This window comes from Cervus elaphus, chromosome 5 (assembly GCF_910594005.1).
Source record: "Cervus elaphus chromosome 5, mCerEla1.1, whole genome shotgun sequence".
Taxonomy (NCBI): Eukaryota; Metazoa; Chordata; class Mammalia; order Artiodactyla; family Cervidae; genus Cervus; species Cervus elaphus.
The window spans coordinates 87,455,846-87,477,509 of record NC_057819.1 but is presented as its reverse complement, the minus strand read 5'-3'; the positions used below and the strand labels follow the sequence as shown (position 1 = coordinate 87,477,509).

General features: G+C 58.6%; 2 protein-coding genes across 2 annotated transcripts; one reads left to right on the top strand and one right to left on the bottom strand.

Annotated features, from left to right (window-relative positions):
• Positions 1 to 1,256: 1,256 nt before the first annotated feature.
• Positions 1,257 to 12,942, top strand: RASL10B (RAS like family 10 member B). Its single transcript, XM_043903018.1, has 4 exons — positions 1,257 to 1,519; positions 4,581 to 4,944; positions 9,805 to 9,929; positions 10,508 to 12,942. Exons 2-4 carry the CDS (start codon positions 4,729 to 4,731, stop codon positions 10,776 to 10,778), a joined length of 612 nt encoding a protein of 203 aa, XP_043758953.1. The 5' UTR covers positions 1,257 to 1,519; positions 4,581 to 4,728; the 3' UTR covers positions 10,779 to 12,942.
• An 813-nt stretch (positions 12,943 to 13,755) lies between these two features.
• On the bottom strand, positions 13,756 to 21,311 carry GAS2L2 (growth arrest specific 2 like 2). The gene is made up of 6 exons (XM_043903013.1): positions 20,719 to 21,311; positions 19,130 to 19,359; positions 18,208 to 18,315; positions 17,022 to 17,118; positions 16,152 to 16,404; positions 13,756 to 15,589 (listed from the first exon to the last, which is right to left on the bottom strand). The coding sequence occupies exons 1-6, from the start codon at positions 21,101 to 21,103 to the stop codon at positions 14,062 to 14,064; spliced, it is 2,601 nt and encodes an 866-aa protein (XP_043758948.1). The 5' UTR covers positions 21,104 to 21,311; the 3' UTR covers positions 13,756 to 14,061.
• Between the last annotated feature and the right edge of the window lie 353 nt (positions 21,312 to 21,664).

Here is a 21,664-nt window from a genome sequence, read left to right as displayed (position 1 = left end):
GCAACGCTGACCAGGTTGCTGGCCTGCTTCAAAACCGTTCCATGCATCCCAGTCAGACAGGTCTAGATCCAAACTCCTTACCAGGCAACCAAGGCCTTTGGGACTTCACATCAACCAGCCTCTCAGCCTCCTCTTGTATTTCCAGCCCGCTGTGTCTGGTTCCTGTACTCCCTTCTCAAAGCCCTGAAATGGTCCCCAGCTTCTCTGATCTGAAGCCTTCCTTGTCCATGACCTCCCTGCCCTGGCACCCCAATCCTACTTCTTTCAAGGCTCTTTCCTTGAAAGTCGCCTCCCCTGAAGCCTCCACTGACTCTTCTCAATACTCGGCAGGTTCCCTCTGCCCTTCCTTCCGGACCTTAGCTTTGCACACAGGGCACACATCAGCCGCTTGTGTCTGCTTCTGGCCTCCAGGTTAAACTGAGCATCTGCCAAGCTCCTCAGCAGCTGCCCCGCTACAGACTCCCAGTCTTTGATTCTGCATTTTATGCTTCAATAAGACCAGTCACTCAGCCTCTCTTGGCCTCAACTATCTCACCTGTAAAACGGAGGAAACAGAATCTACCTCATAGTATTGGTAGGGTTGACTTTGAAGACGCAGGCAAAGCTGGGAGCCCACTGTCTGGCACATAGTACCTGATCTTAATTGTCAGCTACCTATGATCAGTGACCCTGACCACGATTTCTTTAGAATAAGCTCACGGACGATTCTGCCCTGGACGCGGGCAAACGCTGGCATCTCCCCGTCTGGAGAGGAGAGGGGAGCAGTCGTTTCAGGGCATGGAGGTCATGCATTGGCTGCGGATGAGCTTTGCTTTGCTGGCCTCTCTGTTTTTCTCTCACTGAGGCAGTGAAGGGTGAAAGCGACCACCCTTGGCGGTGACCATACCTGCGGGGTGGAGGAGAGGAGGCTCGATGCCCTCTAGCACGCGGTGGGCGCCCATTCAGAACTGAACGGGGAAGGGTCAGAGCAGACCTAAACCTGGGGTGTGTGGTAGGGGTGGGACGGTGGGGTGGGGTGGGATATGGAGAGAAGCAAGAGGAAGCAAGAGTCTTTAGGGCTTCTCCGGTCCCTTTCTTCCGCCCCTCCAGGTTGGAGTTAAACACATCGCAGGGAGAGTCAGAAGGGGTGAAGGTCGAGGCTCGGGATGGAAGAATTGGTCCCGCGCCGCCCCAGTGCAGACGGCGGGCTCAGGGACCCAGCGGAAGGCCGGCCGGGCACGCCCCCCCGCCCCCCCCGCTCCGCGCCCGCCGCCGCCGCCTCCTCCCGGCGCGAGCGGGCGGCGCGCTCCGGAGGGAGAGCGGGGCCGGAGGAGGTTTGCTACCCCCTCGGCGGCCAGCACCTGTCCCGCGCCGCCCCGCGCCCGCCCCGCGCCCGCCCGGACTGGGCATCCGGGGGCGCCAACACCTTTCTCCCCCCGGGCCGGGGAGCCAGCCAGGGGGCAGCGCCGGAGCCCGGGGGGAGCGCGGCCCCGCCGGCCGGCCGGCCCGCCCGGGCTGGGGGCAGCTAGGACGGCCCCGGGTAAGCGGCGGGAGGCGGGCGGGCCAGGGCCGGGCTGGGTCGGTGGGGGTGTGTAGGGGGGCCGGCCGGGCCGACGGGGCCAGGGACGCGGAGGGAGGAGGGGGCCGGCAGGCTGGCTGGGAAGCGGCGCGGGGCGGCCACGTGAGCGCTGGTGCGGGGGGTGGGGGGTGCCTGCAAGGTGCTGGAGGCGGAGAGCCGGCAGGGCTCCGGCCTCCCCCCGCCCCTCCACTCCTACCAATCAGGTCGTAGGGAACCCAGCATCCTCCGACGCCCCCACGCACCCACCCACTCCCACATGAATGTGACGGGGACCAACAGCGGGCCGACGTGGTGCCTCGGTCCACTGGACTTGTAAACCGCCCCCCTCCCACGCCCTCAGCTTGGGACTGGGACTCAGGTGTCCGGGCCCCCGGCAGGGGAACCAGAAGCAGGCTTTGGCCCAGTGTCTGTCCCCGGGCGCCGTCTGCAGACTCACCGCAGAGCACAGGCCTTGGGGAGGGAGGCTGAGGGGTGCCTGGGCCCTGCTTCTCTGGACAGTCCTCTTCCACCACCACCCCACCCCCCGCAGCTGGGGATGTTGGACTAATAAACACTCAGACCCAGGACCCCTGCCTGGGAAGCAGGAGGGGGCCCACGTTCACCTCTGAGTCAGGGACGGGACCACACTCGGGCCTGCTGGGCTCCGGGAGGCTGTCCCCAACCCGGGGGCCGCTCGCTGCACCCTGCTCCTTGGCTGCAGCACTGTGGTCCCGCTTTTATTCCCCAGCTCTTCCCCCAGGAAGGATTGATTTCAGGGCAAGGGAGTATGTTGTCCAGGAGAATCTGCAGGTAGGGTACAGCCTAGAGACCTCTTAAGTTGCCACACCCAGGGGGAGACCGGAAGTCTTCCGCATCCTTTGCCCTCTCTTCTTCCCCTAAGATGCCCCCCTCCCCAGCGTGTGCTGGTTATGTAATTAACCCAGCTGAGGCTCTCTGCCAAGCTGACAGGGTCCAGGGATGCCTGAGGGGCCCAGGGCCCTGGAGGCGTTTACGGGGAGGAGGGGCTGGGACTTCCCCACGTTGGGAGCGCACAGAAGTAGAGACGCTCTTGGGAAAATGGCACTGCATGGGGCAGGAAAGAGATGAGGGTCCTAGGCCTAACTGACAGCTCAACGGGCTACACGGTCTTCACGTTCCTGAATTTTTGTTTGTTTGTTTTCACCTGCAATAAAATGGGGCAGGATTGCACACACACACTACATATATGTGAGCAACAGTGCAGCAGTGCATAGTGACCCATCAGGGATGGCTAGGAGGTCCCCCTGGGATCGTGGAAAGCCTTTGATGAATGAAGGGCCCCTCGCCCCTGTTTACTGACCACCTCCTCAGTGCAGGCACCGTGCATGCTCAACCTCATAACACCCTGTGAAGCTTCTTGCCCAAGATCACACTGTAGGTGAGGGGCAGAGCAGGGGGTCCAAAGCTGGTGGGTCTCACCCCAAATCCTGCCTGTGGTTTACTCGGCTGTGTGTGCACATCCATGCCAAATGGATGGGGTCCTCTGAGCCAGGCCAGGCTGAGGGACGTTCGGCTGTGAGCTGCCCACACGGGAAAGGGCACATACTGACAGAGGAAGTGTGCACGCGTGCTGGAGGCTGTGGCCCTATCAGCGCCCCGCACGCCCATCTGTCCCAGACCCGTTTAGCAGACGGGAAGTCTCGGGCACATGTACCTGCTTCCCTGGTCACCATCCTCCACAGAATGAGAAGGCACCTGGCTAAAAGGTTTACTTGAAGTAAACCTCTTCAAGTAGGTAGGAAGTAGGGGCTCATGACCCTACTTTATATGTGTGCAGAACATGGCTCAGATTGGACAGGCCATCTGCCCCCTGACCCGCAGCTAGGAAACATCAGAGCTGGGATTTATTCCCACACTGAACTCACTGGAAACTGAGCAAGCAAGGAGCTAATGAAGCCATGTCAAGGTTCCACCCCATAGAAGCCCATTCCTGGGCACCTGCTGTGTGCCAGGCCCGCTGAGCTCAAAGGTTGCCAGGGAATCAGACCCAGCCCTTGGCCTGTGACCTTCGCCAACTAGAATCATTAAATTTGGAAGCTGGGAGTACTCCGACATTGTAGAAAGGAGTACACTGTAGAAAGCCTTTCCCAGCTGTGTGCCTTGGGCTCATTTCTTCCTCCCTCTGAGCCTTCTCTCCAAAGTGGGAATAACTACCACCTGGGAATATTGTATTGACTATGGATAACACTGGAAAAGACCCGGATGCTGGGAAGGATTGAAGGCAAAAGAAGAAGGGGGTGGCAGAGGATGAGATGGTTAGACAGCATCACTGACCCAATGGACATGAATTTGAGTAAATTCCAGGAGATAGAGGACAGGGAAGCCTGGCGTGCTGCAGTCCATGGGGTTGCAGAGTCGGCCATGACTTAGCCACTGAACAACAACAGCAAAGATAACCACATGGGTGGGCTGACCTAGAGTAACCGCTCAACACGTGTCACGCGCCAGAGCCAGAGCCATCCTCTAGTCCAGGGGTTCTCAGCAGGGGTTGAAGGTGGCAGGTGGTGGGGAACACACTTTGGGTCATCATAGTCCCGAGAGGCTGCTGCTGGCAAGTACCTCCTGGCAGCCAGGCACCTAAAATGTCCTGCTCAGTGAAGAATTCTCTCTCCACGAAAGTGCCAGGAGCACCTCCACTGAGGACCAGGAGGCTGCAAGGTGTCGTCTTATTCTGGGCTCCGCGGGAAAGCTGGGGCTTGAAACAAGGCTAGTGCTCTGTCCACTCCCCTCTGCAGCCTTGCCTGGGGTTTGGGAGTCGGACTGGCCAAAAGTCAGTTCATAACACAAGTCAAGAAAGCTGATTCCCACTAATGGGATGGAGGGCAGAGAGAATGGAAAAGAGAGGAAGGAGAGGTTCTGGATAGATGGGATAGGAGCTCTGGAAAAAGGAGGATGAGACGTCCCAAGTGGCAGGAACAGCTCCAGCACGGTCCCCAAGGTGGAAAAGTGCAGGATATCTGTCCCAGGAGAAGCCAGCCCACCAAAGCCTGCCTCATCCCCACAGGCCAGGTGGAGTCCGCAGAGGGCCCTGGGCAAGCAGGGGGCAGCGGTGATGGGTCCTGACGGTGGCTGAGCCCCCAGCCCCTGGAATATGCAGCCCGGGGGAGCCCCAGGCAGCGGCGAGGACACGGTGGCGGAGCCGGGCGGGAGGCATGGTCTCCACCTACCGGGTGGCCGTGCTGGGGGCGCGAGGCGTGGGCAAGAGTGCCATCGTGCGCCAGTTCCTGTACAACGAGTTCAGCGAGGTCTGCGTGCCCACCACCGCCCGCCGCCTCTACCTGCCTGCTGTCGTCATGAACGGCCACGTGCACGACCTCCAGATCCTCGACTTCCCGCCCATCAGCGCCTTCCCGGTCAACACGCTGCAGGTAGGGGGGCGTGGTGTGGGGCTGGGGCGGAGGTGGGGCTGGGCGCTGACCCTGCTGCCAGCTTGGAGAGCTCCCCGCTGCACCACCCGCCACTCTGCTAAGAGCTTTGCCGGGATCCCATTCATTTGTGCACTGGTTCATCCAACAGATATTTGAGGAATGTGGCTCAGGTGGTAAGAATCCGCCGGCAACGCAGAAGACCCAGGTTCTGTCCCTAGGTCGGGAAGATCCCCTGGAGAAGGGAATGGCAACCCACTCCAGTTATTCTTGCCCGGAGAGTTCCATGGTCGGAGGAACCTGACCGGCTACAGGGGAGTCGCAAAGAGTTGGACACGACTGAGCGACTCACCCTTTCACTCTCAATGTGTGCCCGGCCCTGTGGTAGGCACTGGGGTGGAATGGTTCTCAAAACAGAGAGCACTTGGCCCTCAAGGAACTCAGTCTGGTGAGAAGACAAACAGGCAATTATATTGATGACTGTCATGACTGGAGGGAACGCAGGGAACTAAGACAACCCTTATGGGGGCATCCATCCCACCACATGTGTCAGAGTGGGGGTCACGGGAGGTGATGTCTCAACTGGGTGGGATCTGGGCAGGTGAGGGGCAGTGGGGAGAAAGACATAGAGCACCAGATGCCTATTAATATTCTGGGCTCTGCCTCCCATGGCCTCAGACCCACATCATCTATAGAAGGAACGGCAGAAGAAAAGGCTGGGACTGGGAGAGGTGTGTACTCAGAGGCTGGAGACCCCAACCAGGTCTCTTGCTCAAGGGCCTGTTCTCTTAAGTGATACTCTGTCCCCTGACCTCAGAACTGGCCCCCGGGGCAGCCTTTCCTGCTGGGGTTGGATTCAGATGCCCCCGGGCCCCAGCTCACAGGGTCCCGCCTGCAGGCCCGGGTCCTCCTTCCCTCTCTCTTGGTCTGGCTTTAGAAGGGGTCAGGTTGGCTCACTGAAAAAGCCCCTGAGCAGAATGCAGAGTTTCTCCAGGAAAGACAAACATAGAGGAGGCCCTGAAGTCAGGGGCTATAGCTTGGCCAGTTGTCACTGTGCAAATACAGTAATTTCTCGGATGGGGCTGGGGTGGGGTGGGGCTCATACTTGGCATTGTCTCAGCAACTCCAGGCAGGACGGCTTTGGTCCAACCTCAGGGACACCTATCTCTCCCAGGTCCAGGGGTGTCCACGCCTCATCCCAGGGGAACACTGAGGTCAGGGCAGTGGGTTCAAGGTCAGATGCTCGGTCTCCTCCAAAGAAGGCTCACAGTAACCTGAGTGAAAGCTCAGCTTCTGCTCTGGTCCTGTGCATTGAGCCGGGTTTATTTTTTCACATTTTGTTGTGTGTTTTCATTTCATTTCAATTTCGGCATTGATAAGATCCAATTTAAAAGCCCAAACTTTATGTTTAAAAAAAAAAAAAAGGCACACTCAGAAATCTCAGCCCATTGCCGCCCTCCCCACCCTGATTCTTGCTCCACTCTCTAGAGCCATTCTCACTGGTTTTTTAATTCATACTTCCAGGATTTCTTTATGCAAATAAGAAAATGTATTCTTATTCCACTCCGCATCTTGCATTAACCTGGAGGTCTTTCCACATCTGTACTTTAGAGATCGCTTCTTCATTCTTTTTTTTTTAATTAAAAAAATTTTTTTAAGTATTTATTTTCACTGTCTTAGTGTTTTTAGCTGTACTTTTTCATGTTGTGTGTTGTTATTTGCTTATTAATTTATTTTAATTGGAGGCTAATTCCTTTACAATATTGTAGTGGTTTTTTCTTCTTCATTCTTTTTTTCATGGCCTCACTGTATTCCATTGGAGAAATATATGTGGAATCCCTTCTTGCTGGACAGGTGGGCTGTTTCCAAATTGTTGCTTCAAAACAATGCCACAGTGACTAGGCTTGTAATAGTCATGTTGTACATGTATGTGTTAGTCACTCAGTTGTGTCCAACTCTTTGCAATGCTGCGGACTGTAGCCCCTCGGTCCATGAAATTCTGCAGGCAAGAATACTGGAGTGGGTTGCCATTTCCTTCTCCAGGGGATCTTCCTGATCCAAGGATAGAACCCAGGTCTCCTGCATTGCAGGCAGATTCTTTACCGTCTAAGCCACCAGGGAAGCCCGCATGTTGTACATAGGAAGGTATGTGTGTAGGATCAATTTCTAGGAATGGCATTGCTCGGTCAAATAATAAATGCAGCTGGAGTTTGAAAGGTGCCACGTTCCCCTCCCCTTCTGTTGGGTTAGCCAAAGTTTGTCCATGTTTTCCCTTATAGTAAACAGATAACCCTAACCCTAAGGTATTGCGGTCAAAAAAACAAACTTTTTGACCAACCTAATATAAAGGTGCATATTTTGTGCTCCTTTGAGAGATGTTACATGAGTGCTTGTTTCCCTAAAGCCACCAGAATGTATTGTCAAATTTTTGTATTTTTGATAGTCTGAAAAATGAGCTAGGATAGTCTCGGTGTACTTTTTATTTACATTTCTGATTATGAACGAAGTTGAGCATCTCTTCATATGTTTAAGGGCCTTTGCTTTCCTTTTTCTGAAAACTGTCAATGCCTTCACCCATCTTTCTGTTGGATCATTGGCCTTTTTCTTCCTGGTGGACCCTGAGTTTTGGACTCTCCGAGGATGTCCAAGGCTTCACCCATGGAATACGAGAAAGGGACATGGTGCCAAGAAATGCTGAGACAGGATCCGGCATGCCCCAAGGAACAAATAGTAGAAATCCCAGTGGCTACTGTCTGAAAGAACAAACACATTCTTCCCCAATATCAGAAGAGAACCAGCCTAGGAGGGCAGCATTTCTAGGGTCTGAGCCTCAGCTGTTGCTTTTGCCGTCCCTCTCCTCCTATCAGAGAAGGGAGTGGAGGTTAGAGGGTGTGTGCGACCCACCAAAGGAGTGAGCAGCAAATGCATGGCTGGCACCCAGGTGGCTCCCTCAGCTCCCGTGTCCTTGGAGCTGGACTCAGTTTCCATGGCTCCTTCTCTGTCTTGACACAGCCCCAAGATGGCCCTTTACCATCTGGAATGCTGCATGGTGCTCGCTGGAAGGCAGGCTGAGTTTTCTTGCTTGCTCCCTTCAATCAGGGGTGAAGGGACAACCCAGCCAATCAGGAGCCTTCTTCCTCTGCTTCTTCGGACCCCCAGAGAGGAATGGGTGGGAGGCAGCCTGGAGGGCCCCCTTGAGGAGGGAGCAGGTTGGGGGGAGCAGTGGGACTGTCACCCTCGAAGGCTGGCAGCTGTTCCCTCTCCCCAGCAGAGAGCTGTTCCCTCTCTGCCTGTTTCCCCACCCCTCCCACTTCTTACTGATTGCTACTCCTTGTAGTGAGATGCGGGAGGAACGGCGAACACGCGGGGTCCCAAGCTCCCCAGAGGTCCCCATGTTCAGTGGACTACAGTCTATTCTGGCCTGAGAAGCCAGTTCCTGGTTTCCTGTGGTTTCAGATTTGTCCTCAGCATCCCCACCCCCACCCCCCGCACCAAAGTTAAAACTCAGCACAAACAAAAGATGCCACATCATCCCCCTGGAGAAATCCACTGCAGCAGCTTCTAAGCCTTTGAGTTGGGAAGCACTTGTCTGGAGTCAGACTTAACTCTCCCCCACTGTTGCCCAAGCCTCTCCCCTTTTCATCCTTCTCTGCAGTGTTAGAGCCTGCTGCAGTCCTCCAAACCCGGTCCCTACCCCAGTTTAGCTCATAAGCTGGTGCCAGAGACAGGCCTGCACCTCCCTGTAGTCTTTTCCTGGGCTCTGGTTCCTAGAGAAAACCCTCATCCTCCGTGTCCTGGGAGGTCTCTGCCTCGCCAAGCTTCCAGGAGCCCCCTCCTTTCCACACATTGGCTGCCTTCTGCTGCCCTTGCAGTTCTCATCTGCTGGCAGGTTAATTGGCTAATTAATCTCTTAAGGAATCTTCCCTTTAGTGCACTCAGCTTTGCCAGGGGCCTGTTCAACTTGAGCTGCAGCCCTTTCCAGGAGAATTTGCCACTGGTGTTTCAGGAAGTTCCATCTCCCTGGAGCTGCCCTGGGGCCCTGGTCTAAATCAGCCCCCAGTAGGCATCCAGTCTCAACCTTTCTCTCCGCAGGGCTGCTGCTTCTCAACCTTGGAGGCAGAGAGATGCAAGCAGAAGGGGCACCTCAGGCAGCAATGTAAGGGCAGCGTTACAGGCAGGAATTGGGTCCAGGTGGGGTTCAGGACCATGGAGAGTTCTCCAGCCTAGGCCGTGCCATCCAAGAGCCCGCTAAGAGCCTACAGGTGTGAGGCACCGATGGGAAGGGGGAGGAGGTATGTAAAAATGAGGAAGGCTGGGTTCTGGTCCTCTCAGGAGCTCACAACAGAATGGGGGACCTGGGGATTGAGAAGGTACAGAGCTGTTGCTCTGACCAAGGTATCATGCAGCTGTTCTAAGAATATAGAAGATGAAGAGTCCCTTACTTGCAGGAAAGGTTCTTGGAGGAGGAGGAGGCATCTGTCCTGAGGCCCAGGGAGACAGGATTTCAACAGGTCCAACAGCTAGCTCAAGGCTGGGCTCTTAGAGGCATCTCATAAATTTAATCGAACAAAGGACTAGATGGACCGATTGGGGCACAAAATGGGACCAGACAGAACTCAGCTCCAGGTCTGCACAGGACAGACAGTGGCCCTGGAAGTCAGACAGTGTGAGCTGACCTATCCTGGCCTGGAGGTGGGGAAGGTGTAGCACTGAGCACTTACATTCTGCCTGGGCCTGGCCTCCTGGAGACAGGAGGCTTAGGGTGCAGTGGCCGCTGAGAGTGCTGCATATCGCTGGAGGTGGCAGGGGGCGCAGGGAGCCCTCGTGGCTGCTCTGACCTTGGTGTGGTTGGGGGTGTTGCAGGAATGGGCAGACACCTGCTGCAGGGGACTCCGGAGTGTCCACGCCTACATCCTCGTCTACGACATCTGCTGCTTTGACAGCTTTGAGTACGTCAAGACCATCCGCCAGCAGATCCTAGAGACGAGGTGAGGGGCTGAGATACACTCCACTGCCACTTAAGTGGATGCCCCCGTGCGGGCCACTTCCTGTGAAAAGCGTGCACGGAGGGGGGCAGGTCAAGTACCTCTGGTTCCCACACATATAGTTACGCACACACGCCATTTTGCTGTCCCTGTTTCTGTTAACCCCTTTTGGGACCCTTACCATGGGCTGGCTAGTCTAGTGCAGTAGTTAAGATCAGAGGTTCCAGGAAGGAGACTTCCAGGGCTTCATAACTAAGCCAGCCTCTGTTTCCTCCTCTGTACAATGGGGAGAACATTATTATTACAAATGCTCTGCAGGATGCTGGATGTAAGTTCCCCCACCAGGGATCGAATCCATGCCCCCTGCATTGGGAGCGGGAGTCTTAACCTCTGGGCCACCAGGGAAGTCCCGGGGAGAACATTAATAACCTACCTTTTTTATGCCAGTCATAGCGCTGCGCCTGGAACAGAGGGATGGTAGCAGTAACAGGGATCAGGCCCAGCCCACCCTGCCTTAGGTCCGGGGGTTGTGAGACGCGAGACGGTGGGGTGCTGAGCGGGCTTCCCACCTCGGCCCGCAGGGTGATCGGCACCTCCGAGACGCCCATCATCATCGTGGGCAACAAGCGGGACCTGCAGCGCGGACGCGTGATCCCGCGCTGGAATGTGTCCCACCTGGTGCGCAAGACCTGGAAGTGCGGCTACGTGGAGTGCTCGGCCAAGTACAACTGGCACATCCTGCTGCTCTTCAGCGAACTGCTCAAGAGCGTGGGCTGCGCGCGCTGCAAGCACGTGCACGCCGCCCTGCGCTTCCAGGGCGCGCTGCGCCGCAACCGCTGCGCCGTCATGTGACGCGGCGGGGCGCGGGGCGCGGCGCGGGCGGAGAACTCCGACGGCGGAGCGTGGGGCCTGCGACGCCCCCGCAGCCACGCACCTCCCCCGGGGGGAGAGGGAGCATCCCCGCCACCGCCCGGTCCTCACTCCCGCGCCTCTCCGCCCGAGGACGGCCGCCTCTAGTGCTGTAGTTCCTGTGGTTCCCGGCCCGGCCCCAGGGGCGCCGCGCCCTCCGGGATCGGGGTGCACGCGCGGGACACCCAGGGTGGGGGTGGGGTGGTGCTGCCTTGGCCGGATCCCCCCACCCCCCCCACACACCCGTCTTCTCCAGAGAGTGTGTGTGTGTCTTGTCATCGCTCCGCCTCTTCTTTCCCGGTGTCTGTCTGTCCGTCAGCCCACGCGTCTGTTGGTTCCCCACCCTCTCCACCTTCCAGCTTCGTTCACAGGGCTCTCGTTTCGTCCATCCCCTTGTCGCGGATCCTGGCAGCTTCTTGGTGAGGCCAGCCTTCTGACCGTCAGCATCGCCGGCACAGGGCAGAGAGATGCGGGTGGCCCGCGGACCACAACCGGGGTCCGAGGGTTGAGGTCCTAAGGTCCGTCAGGGGGAGAAGGCTGAGCTCTCCCCCTTCCAGGGAGACCTCCCCGCCCAGCAGCTCCCCCAGAGACACAACAACCTACCTTCCAGCCTTAACACGATGGTCCGTCCCTGCCGGGTGCCCCTCACCCCCTTCCTGACCCTAAAGCCAGCTCACCCCCTGGGTTAAAAATTATTTTTTTTCTTCTTGACAGAATGTGGAGAGGGAATGCCCCAAATGATAGATTTATTTCCATGATGCCAGCTTCCAGCCCTCTGTTCCCTTCTGGCTTGGGTGGTCTGCCAGATGGGGGGTGTGGGGGGAGGGGCTGGTGTTGGGCGGGGTGGGGGGGGCAGTCAGGTTATTTCAGCGAAGACTCTTGTTTATTTCCCCACCTGACCCCAAGCTGACTGCCCCAGACCCTGCCTGCCTTGAATCTCAGACTACCCTGATTAATCTGGGAAGGGGCAGAGCCACAAAAAGAATTATGCACCCCCTTGCTCCCATGCTTGGGGGTGATAATGCCGGCAACCCTACCCCCAGACGGAGGCCCTTGGGATCTGATGCCCCCTTGTCCCAACACCTGGTGGCATTATCCCCTGACCCACTCCACCCCATTTTCTCCAGCTGCCTGGCCAGTTTCTACCTCTCGTCACCAGAGCTGATCACTGTCAGTTTTGTACCGACTTAGAAATAACAAAGGAAATGAAGACACTAGGAGTGGCCTGAGGAGATTACTGGGGGACTTGGAGGGCGGGAGAAATGGTGCGAGCCCCCCCCGCCTCCGGGCCAAGGTCTTGAGGCTGAGCCATCAGCCCTGCTCTGGTGGGAGGATAACGAGGTCCCTTGTTAGGAGACAGACAGAACAACCCAGCCCCGAGTTAGCCGAGCTGTGGATCAGGTAGCCCAGCGTGGTGATGGAGAGGAGTGGGTCTGGGTGGTGGGTCTGGAGGGTCCTGGGTTACCATCCAGATCCAGTGTGAGAGGGAAGCATTGATTCTTCCACTTCCCCAGGTGATGCCCCCTCCGCTTGCTGGGTTAACGCAGCCCCACCGTGACTGCCCTCGCCCTGGGCGGTCCCATATCAGGGTTCCGGTCCCTGCTGTGCTGCGTGACTTTGGGCAAGTGACCCACCCTCTCTGAGCCTCCCTCTGAAGCAGAGGAGGTGGCTCCCCTCCCCCACACCTTGGAGTGGCCGGGAGGGTAAAGAAGAGGGGCTGCCCCCTTTCTCCCCTACATCCTTGCCCTCTGACTCACCAGGGGCATGGGTGAGGGAGGGCAGCATCTCACCTGCCCTGTCGCCTTTACTCCCAGCTCTGGGGCACCTGAAGTGAGGGTGAGGGACCCAGGCCTCTGGCTGGCCCCCATTGGAGCCGTTGGAATGTACCGCCTGGCCGGCCCCCCCTCACCCACCCTCCCACCCCCCACTACACCCCAGATCTTTGATTTTGATTCCTTCTGCTCCCATTCTGAGTCTCTGTCCTCCTCCCTGCCCCGCTCCCTCCCCAGGGTTTCCCACCACAGGGTCTGGAAGTGTGTGTGACGCCCATTGCGCTGTGATTGGAAGTCAGATTAAAAATCAGGGAGTGTTTTCCCTCGTTTCTGTACCGAGGTGTCGGCTCAGTTCCTGCCGTGGGGACAGAGGGGCTCCCTACGGGGTCTGTCTTCTGAGCTCCAGGTGATGAGGGGGCCTCAGTCCTAAAGCCCGGGTCAACCAAGAGAACAAAGGGAAAGGGAGAGTTGGGACTCATCTCTCTCCATCTACCCTGCCTCGGAACCCTCCAACTGATCAAAACCATCCAGGGGATAACATCTCTCTGCCACCTTCTTGGGAAAACTTTCATAAGTGGACTCAGGCCCAGCTTCTGGTTTTGTGTCTTCCTCGCACTCAGGGCTGAGGTGCTAACTCCAGGGGTGTAGATGTGTCAAAGAATGCTCTCAGCCATCACTCTTGACTCCATGATCTCCATTCCCAACCCCCAGGGTAAGTGCTAAGTTGCTTCTGTCATGTTGGACTCTGTGACCCTGTGGACCGTAGCCTGCCAGGTTCTTCTGTCTGTAGGATTCTCCAGGCAAGGATACTGCAGTGGGTTGCCCTTCCCTCCTCCAAGGGATCTTCCCGACCCAGGGATTGAGCCTGGGTCCCTCAGTCTCCTGCGTTGGCAGGTGGGTTCTTTACCACAAGCGCTAAGCCCCGAAGGAGCCTGTATGGGGCAACCTGTCCCTGTCCATGGTGCTGACGCAACAGCTGCTTCTGGGAGAGAAGGGCTGTCTGGCAAGGTTGGCTGACCCTCCAAAGGGGAAGTGTCTCTGACCCCCTAGCTCTCTTGTCCTTGTCCCTCCCCGCCCCCCAAGTGGGAAAATGTTGCTACACCTTTCTGCATCACCACAGTCATAGAGTGGACTCAAGAGCTGAGGGTTCACAGGCAGACCCCTCTCATGTTTAATAACGTAAGAGTTGTGGAAGTGGGCCTGGCCAGAGAAGAGGGTGCAGGAATTGGGGGAGCTGTTTTGGGAGAGGGTAGCCCCACCATCCTGGAGTTGGGTTGAGGCTCATGGATTGCCTTTCTGCTCAGCTGAGCAGATTTGAGTCTCTATTTGCTTTCTAACCTCTCCTGGCCAAGGCCCTGTATTGAGGGGAGGGAACTTCCCTTCTGTTCCTGCAGTTGGGAGTGCATGGGCATCTTTTCACTTCCCTCCTCGGGGTCAGGGAGGAAAGCATCTTCTCAGACCCAGGACTCCTCCTCAGGTGAGAGGGGGACTGGATCGAGACGCCAGGGCCCCTGGCCCTCCAAAGGCGGGGAGTCACTCTCTAGTGGGATGGCTGGCTCTTTCCTCTCCTCTCTGTCCTCCTCCTCCCCTGCCAAGGCTCCATCCAGCAGGGTTGCCTCCACTCCCTTGCTCCCCAGTGCTGCTCTCACCAGCCTGCCCTTGGGCGGTGCCCTGACTGGACCCAGGCGGAGGTAGGTCACTGGCTTAGGGATCCGTGAAGGCCGCTTCTCAGGCCTGTGATCTCTCCGGGGCCGGATCCTGGGCCTCAGCTTCAGCTTGTAGATGGATGGGATTCTCTGGGGCTTCCGGAGTGTCCTCTTCCCCTTGCCTGGACATGCCTGGGCCCTCTCGGAACTGGGGTCAGAAGGTGGAGGTGTGAGGGGCTCCAGGCTGGCAGACACCGTAGGGGCCGAGCAGGCCTGTCCCCCTTGGACCTCTGTCCTGATGCCCTTGGCACTTGGGCTTGCTGCTGTCCTCAGCCCACTCTCTTGGGCTCTCAGTTTCCCTTTGAGGCTTCCTGGGCCTACAGTTACAGCTGGCGTAGGGGAGCCTGGAGGGGCTGCCTTCCAGGCTCCCAGGTCCACTTTAAGGAGGGGTGGGGGGCCCTGAATCAGCTCTTGGATGACTTTGTCATAAAGACCGCCAGGGTCAGGCCACCACCCCCCCAGACTGGGCACGTAGACGCCACTGCGAGGAATGACTGCAGACCCAGCACCCTGGGGGCGGGCACTCGCCACTCCTAGCAGCTTCGTGTTGGTTGAAGGCTCCTCCTCAAGGCAGTGATGGATGCCTTGTTCCTTGGTTCCACCTGATGGCAAGGGGGAGCCCCTCCCCTCCCAGTGCTGTGGGCCCAGGCCCCGGGGCCCTCCAGCCTCCGCTGTCACCTGGACGTCCAGCTTCAGGTCCTCCTGCCCCTCTTCCACAGAACAGTGCTCATGTCTGGACCCAGACAGGTCTCCAGTGATGGCCTTTAGTGGAAGGGGGCCTCTCTCCAGTTCTGTGCTGGTACCTCCACTTGCAGTTCCTGCAAAGCCTCTTCCCGGAGTAGGGGGGCGAGCTGGGGGCAGCCGGACGGGGATCTTGATGGACCCTTTGACAGGGGATGGCCCCCTGAGCTGCGAGGAAGCACCATCAGCCTCACCGCAGGGCGGCTGCCTGAGGCCCCTGGGCTTGGCTGGGCTGGGAGAACGCGGCAGGGGAGACAGTCCTCTTGCTGGCGTCCCTTTGGTGTTGGCCTCGGGGGCTTGGAGTCTCTGGGGGGTGGGGGTCCTGGCATGCGTTCCCCGGCTGTCTGTCCTCTCATGAACCGAAGATGTGGGAGTCCTCCCCCGGGCGGGTTCAGGGGGATGTCTCCCCTCCGTCTTCCCTGACCAGGTACACGGTGGGTCTTGGCCCCTGGGAGTGGGTGAGGTCTGGGGGCCGGGCAGGTTGTCCCCAGCTGGCAGCTGCCTCCGAGATGGGGTGAACAACTTCTCCTGGCACCTGAAAGGATGAATCATAAACTGCAGGGTCATGTAATCCAGTCCCTTGACTCTGGGAAGGGATGGCCTTCCCCCTGCCAGAACTCCCAGGGGGCCAGACTTCATGTTGAATGAAGTAGACACTCCCTCTCCCCCATGACTGCCAGAGATGCTTCCTTAGAGCAGATGCTGTTTAAGCCTGTTCCCCCCACCCCATTCCTTGCGGAGCAGATAGAAAGCAGCCTTGTCTGGGCCCCAGGTTGCTTCAGATCCCATGACAATAGGTCAGCAGTCTTGGGTGGAGAGGGTCTTCATTTCTGCTGTACATGAAATGGACAGACAGGCCTTGGGTAAGTCTCTTCCCTTTATGGGCCTCAGCCTCCTCATGTGTGAAATGGGATGATGTATGACGTAACTAGATGATCCTAAAGGCACTGGGTGCTTTTTTTTGGTTCTGAACACCTGAGGTCCTGCTGGGATGGCACACTGCTGGGAGACCTGCTCCCCTTATCTTGGGTTGGGGTGGCCTCTGGGGATGTGGACTCCAAATCAGGAAAGGGCCCTGCCCTGTCCCTCCCCAGTACCTCAGCAATGGTGCTGTCTCTCTGAGGACTCCTGGCCCGGCTCTCTCTTCATGGCGGGGTCTGGGGAAGGAGGCAGCAGGGGGCCTCAGCTTTCGACCTGAAGAGGTATATGTCTTCCAGTCCACGGGGGGCAGTGGGCTCTGGGAGCGGCTGATGGTCATCGTAGGCTGGGGCTGCGAGGGCCCATCCTCCACCCTCACTTCATGCTGCGCAGGGTGGGCAGGGGGCTGCAGGAAGCTGCCTGTCTTGTGTGCTACCAACATAGCCCCCCAGAGAGAGGAGAGGAGGAAAGGGTTAAACTCCTGCGGGTGGGGTCCACAGTTCCCTCCCCCAGCTTCCCCTCACCCTGAATCCCACATTAGAGACGCTGGGACCCGCTGGGACCCACTGGGACAGTGATAACACCAAAATTTCCTCAGGGGAGGAGTTTAGGGCATGAAATCTGGTTGGAGGGCCCAGCTGGGGGACTTGTTTAAAGCTGCATTTGTATTGCAAGTTCACGTCCTTTACTTAGATTGCATGCTTCTGTGGGACGTTTTGAGGTGCTGATGGAGATTAAGAGAAGACTAAAGACCCTTCCAAGTCATGCTTGGTGCCCCCATCAGAGCCAAACCTGAACCCAGCCGACATGCACCGGTGACCAAATGCTGATTCTGCGTGTTTGGCTTTGGCGCCATCGTGTGGTGTAAACTGGTACTACACTATGGCTGCCAGGGTTTCCCCCTAGATGCCACCCACACCAGCAGCTTCTACGGTATCTTTCTCCATCGCCTCGCATACCTCTTGCCCCTGCAGATTAGACCTACCTCCCACCTCTGCTTCTGGCTTCCCAACCCAGAGTCACAGGGAAGGGGCTCTCAGGGGACTCACAGAGGGACGTGCACCGGCAGGGGTCATGTTTGTCCAGATAGTGACCGAGTGTGTCCCAGCCGCCCCCCACACGCACCATCACGTGGTTCCGGAGGATCTGCAGGGGACAAGGGTGAGGTGGAGGGCAGGGTGAGTTTGTCCTCTCTCCCTGGACCAGCCTGCAGGCCTTCAGCCCTTGCTTGCATCCATGTACACACACACGTGTGTGTGTGTGGTTGCAGCCGGAGACCCTTCTGTGACTGGCATCGAATCACACATGTCGTCAGCGGTGGAGGCCAAGCTGACAAACGGCAGGCTGCCCCACAGAGAGACACAGGACCTCACGAGCGAGCACTGGGTCGTCTGGCCCCGGGCTCTTGTCTCTCTCTTCACTGTGAAGGGGTTCACACCTGTACCCGTTTGTATCAGAAACGGGGCCCTGGCTTTGCGCTGTGGTGTTGTGTTTAAAGAGTTCGCGGGAGTCCTGGCCTCACTCCACTCCCGGTCACGTAGTCTCTTCAGGCCTCCACTTCCTCAGAGGAAACAAGCCGCCGCAGTCCTTCCCCACCTACTTTACAGGGCTCTTGGCTGAGGCTGTGGGGCGAGGGCTGGGGAGCTGGCTCTGCCCCAGGGGCGGCCTGGCCCAGGGAGAAGTCTTAGCCGCGCCCTGAGCTGCTGGCCACGCCCCGGGCACAGGCTCTTACTGGTGAGGTGGCCAGGCATGGGCCCAGGGCTCGCGGGGGGCACAGGTCAGACCTGTACTAGCATCAGAACCCCGTGCTCAGAAGCTGCATGTGAGCGGTGGCCCGTGGCGGGGCCATACAGGGAGCGCAGACTTGGGGGGCGAGTCTCAGGCCCCTTGCTGTGGCCAAGCCTCTGGGTGGAAAAGTCAGCGTACCCTTCACCCCCACTTCTGCCTGAAGACCCTCCCCCCGAACTAGGCTGAGGCAGAGGTAGATGGGAGTGCGGGCTGTTTCTAACTGCCCTAATGGAAGTGGGGGACATGCCTGCCAACTTTGCCAGGAATCTTCTGGAATTCGCAGAGGGAGAGAGGGATGGATAACTGATGGATAGTTATATGATGGATAACTAGGGGTGGATGGTGATCTCCTTTCCTCACCTTCAGGCCTAGGTAAAGTCCCACCGCAGGACGCTGGATCCTGCTGACCCCCTGGGCACCCTCCAACCCCCGCCTCCCTAAACTTACCCGGATGAAGATAAGGGTGTTGGAATCTCCCACGCGATACTTCCCCTCGGACACCTTGACCATGGAGAACTGAACCGGGCACGTGCAGCGGCTCACCAGGCTCTGGACCTGCGGGCAGTGGGCCCTGCGCTCAGCCCTCCCCCCTGCCCAGGGACCAAGCGCCCCTTGCACTCTGGGTCAAGCCCATTGGGCAGCCCGCCTGCCCCCGGACCCCAGCCCCAAGGCTTCTGCAGAGTCAGGACCGGGGGCTGACAAGCAAGCAGAGAAGGCGTTCAATGACCCAGCGAAAACAAGACCTTCAGTGGAGACTTAGGGCTCAGCACCCTCGTGGGTCAGCCGACAGGGGCCGTGGAGTGTGATGTTTAAGGCGGACCTTGGGATCTGACTGCCTCCCCCGCATTTATAGACCTTGGGCTGGTGAAGAAATCTCCCGGAGCTGGAGTCCTTGGTGGTGGAAGTGGGTAGTCGCTCCCAGTTCACTACCACCCCGGGACCCGCTGTGCCGGACACACACAGGCCAAGCGCTTCACGTGCCCTGGCTCCCCTAAGACCCACGGCGGTCATGGAAGGTAGGCATGGGAAAGGTACATCCCCACGGTTCAGAAAAGGGAACCGAGCCACAGAGAGGGCAAATAATCTGCCCGGAAGTCACACAGCCGCAGAACAGTGACTAAGACTTGAACCAAGCCGTCAGAGAGGGTGCTGGCGTCTGCCTTTGTAACCACCGGCCCACGGGGTTTAAACGAGAGAGGTGTAGGGTGCTGGATTCCTAATGAAAACGATGAGGGTGGTGGCTCAGAGTGGACACGACTTAACCAAAAACCACCGGGTGGGGGAGTGTCGGGGTGGGGCCTGGAGCTCAAGAAGGGAGTGGCTGGACGGGGCGAGGGAGGCGGGGCCGGAGGCGTGTCCGAGTCCTCACCAGCTGGTCCAGGTCGCGGAAGTGGCAGGGGGGCTTGGGCGGCGGGGGGTCGGGCGGGGGCAGGGCTCGCTCCAGCCGCAGCTCCTCTTCGATCTCGTCCTCCAGCCGCACCAGGGTGGGCGCCGCGACGCCGAAGCGCCAGGCCCGGCGGCCCAGCTCCAGCAGGCACAGCACCACGTTCTTCACGTTCTTGCGCAACACGAGGTCCTCCGTCTCGAACATCAGCACCTCTGGCCCGGGGCGAGAGGAGGGTAGGCAGCCTGAGCCCCCTGCGGACCTCCCTGGAGAGATCGCAGCGCGTGGGAGAGCCCTGGGGCCACTCTAAATCCGGGCGGGGGCCGGATGGGAGAAGCAGGCATGGATGGGATGGGGGTTAGCATCTCAGGATCTTGGCGTCAGGCCAGCCCCTCGGAGGGGTCAGGGCAGAATTGAGCGGGTACTGAGTGCAGAGCAGGTGGCCGCCTAATAGGAGAGGTGGGGGCGGGAAGAGGGGACGCAGCCAAGAGAAAGAACCCAGTTCTGCCTGCGCTTCTCTCTGCTCTATATGCAGGATGGGTTCAGCAGGAAGAAGCACCCAGGCCTCTCACTTCCGGTAACCACCAGGCACCCCAGACTCAACCCCCAGCCCATGCATAACCTGGCAGGGTGGAGTACAGCCTCCGGAGTCGGGCTGCCAGCTTGGAATCCTGATGCTCCCACCCACCAGCTGTATGACCCTGGGCTAGTCCCAGCCTGTCTCCACTTCTGTAAAATGGGAATGCAGTCTGTTTCATGGGGTTGTGTTGGGGATAGCTATATGTCTGCAGGCAATGTCTGGCCTGTGGTAAGTGCCTGATAAAACACTAGCGTTTATCGAGGCTGCAAGCCTGCTCCATACCCTTGGGCCACCAGCTGGTGGGCGGGGCCTGACCCCTCCCTCTGCCCCATCCCGGCCTGGTGAGGGTTCAGGTTCATCCCCGCCCTGGGCTCAGAGCCAAGGTGATGAGGGAGGCTAATATGTCACCGCCTGAGTCCCGCAAGCCCCAGCAAGACTGGCTGGGGTCCACCTGCCTCCTCTATTTGCCTCCTCCCCACTCCACCGCAGCCCAAACACACGCCTTCTCAGGGCCCCCTCTGCCTAGAACTCCCTACCCCCCAAACTTCTGTTTATTCCCGAAGACTCAGCTCAAATCTCCGTCCTCTACTGGGTCTTTCTAGGCCTCATCGGGTGGCTGCTTCCTCCCATCTCCCCAGCACAGAAGCTCTACTTGAGTTTCTTTCAGTTGGGCTGTAATTTACACATCTTCTCAGCTGTCTCTCTCGGGCCACAACTTCTTTTAGCTCTGGTTCTCAGTCTTTTCAGCACTCGCTGCCCAGCCCTGTCCGTGACCCCAAAGAGACAGGTGCCGTAATCATTCATTCAACGCATTGACTTATTGGGGATTTACTACGAGATGGGGAAACTGAAGCATAAAAAGGAATGAGCTGGCCCAAGGCAAATCCGGAAGGAGGACCCCTGACCCTGAGGCAGCCTGGGCCTCAGAGAGGAGATGGATGCCTGGCAGGAGAAGGGTCTTCGAGGGGGAGGTGGGGGAACCCAGGAGGATTACCTTGGATGCCCATCTCCTTGCGACACCACTGGATGAAGTTGGAGATGTTGTCCCGGGCCTGGAAAGTGCGAGGCTGGGCGGCCTCGTTACAGGAGACCCCGGCCCGGGGCAGGGGGAGCCTTTGGGCTTGGACAGGTGTCTCAGCCAGGAAGGCCAGGGCGGCCTCGGTGATGGCGTTGGCATGCTGGCACAGCGCCACGCCTGTCTCCAGCACCTGCAGGAAGTTGGCTGCGCTGATGTCCAGTCCGTACAGCTCCCGAAGCCACTCAGCCAGGTCCTCCTTCATGGCTTCTAGGTACTGCTCGCTGGACTTAAAGGGCTGGATGCTGCACACCCGAGGCCCTGGGGTCCCAGGTCTCCTCCTGCCAGCCCGGGGCTGGGACATGGCCGGGCCAGGCGCCTCCACTGTGCCGCAGCTGCGTCTTCGCTCCTGCCACCTGTAGGGTCTTGGCAGGTTCCCCCTGACTCAGGGGTCCCCTCCACCCTCTGAGAGCCTGGGACGGCTCTGCTACTCACCTCTGCCTTTGGCCACCACCACCGTGGCCAGTGGGCTGGGCCGGGCCGGGCCCCCACCCCCCCGCATTCTTCAGTCCCTGCCAGAACTTTCCTACTTGCTAGCCCTGCAGAGGTCTCACGCCCGAGCTGCCCAGTCCGCTCAGAGGTGGCCAGCTCCCAGGACAGATGGAGGGGAAGACACTCCTCTCTTCCCCCCAGGGCTGGACAGGCCACCTAGCTGCCTCTCAACCCCCACCAGCTGGCCTGGAGTCTGGCTGTCTGTCGGCCTCTCCACTTTGCTTCCCTCTCCTTGGAGACCAGCTGCTGCTACAAACACTCCTTGTTAACCCTTCCTGGCATCGGCTGCTCTGGGGCCCTAGGAGCCAAGAAGAGGCTGGGGCTGGCCTATCGCTCACTTGGTCAACACCAGTGGAGACTTTAGGGAAATGGG

What these genes read in the sequence shown, in the direction of transcription:
- RASL10B (XM_043903018.1), top strand. Translation starts at nt 4,729, where the DNA reads ATGGTCTCCACCTACCGGGTGGCCGTGCTGGGGGCGCGAGGCGTGGGC. An exon ending in TCCCGGTCAACACGCTGCAG is followed by an intron (nt 4,945 to 9,804) that starts GTAGGGGGGCGT and finishes GGGGTGTTGCAG; the next exon opens with GAATGGGCAGACACCTGCTG. An exon ending in CAGCAGATCCTAGAGACGAG is followed by an intron (nt 9,930 to 10,507) that starts GTGAGGGGCTGA and finishes CTCGGCCCGCAG; the next exon opens with GGTGATCGGCACCTCCGAGA.
- GAS2L2 (XM_043903013.1), bottom strand. Translation starts at nt 21,103, where the DNA reads ATGTCCCAGCCCCGGGCTGGCAGGAGGAGACCTGGGACCCCAGGGCCT. An exon ending in ACACCCTTATCTTCATCCGG is followed by an intron (nt 17,119 to 18,207) that starts GTAAGTTTAGGG and finishes TGTCCCCTGCAG; the next exon opens with ATCCTCCGGAACCACGTGAT. An exon ending in GAGACAGCACCATTGCTGAG is followed by an intron (nt 15,590 to 16,151) that starts GTACTGGGGAGG and finishes TCATCCTTTCAG; the next exon opens with GTGCCAGGAGAAGTTGTTCA.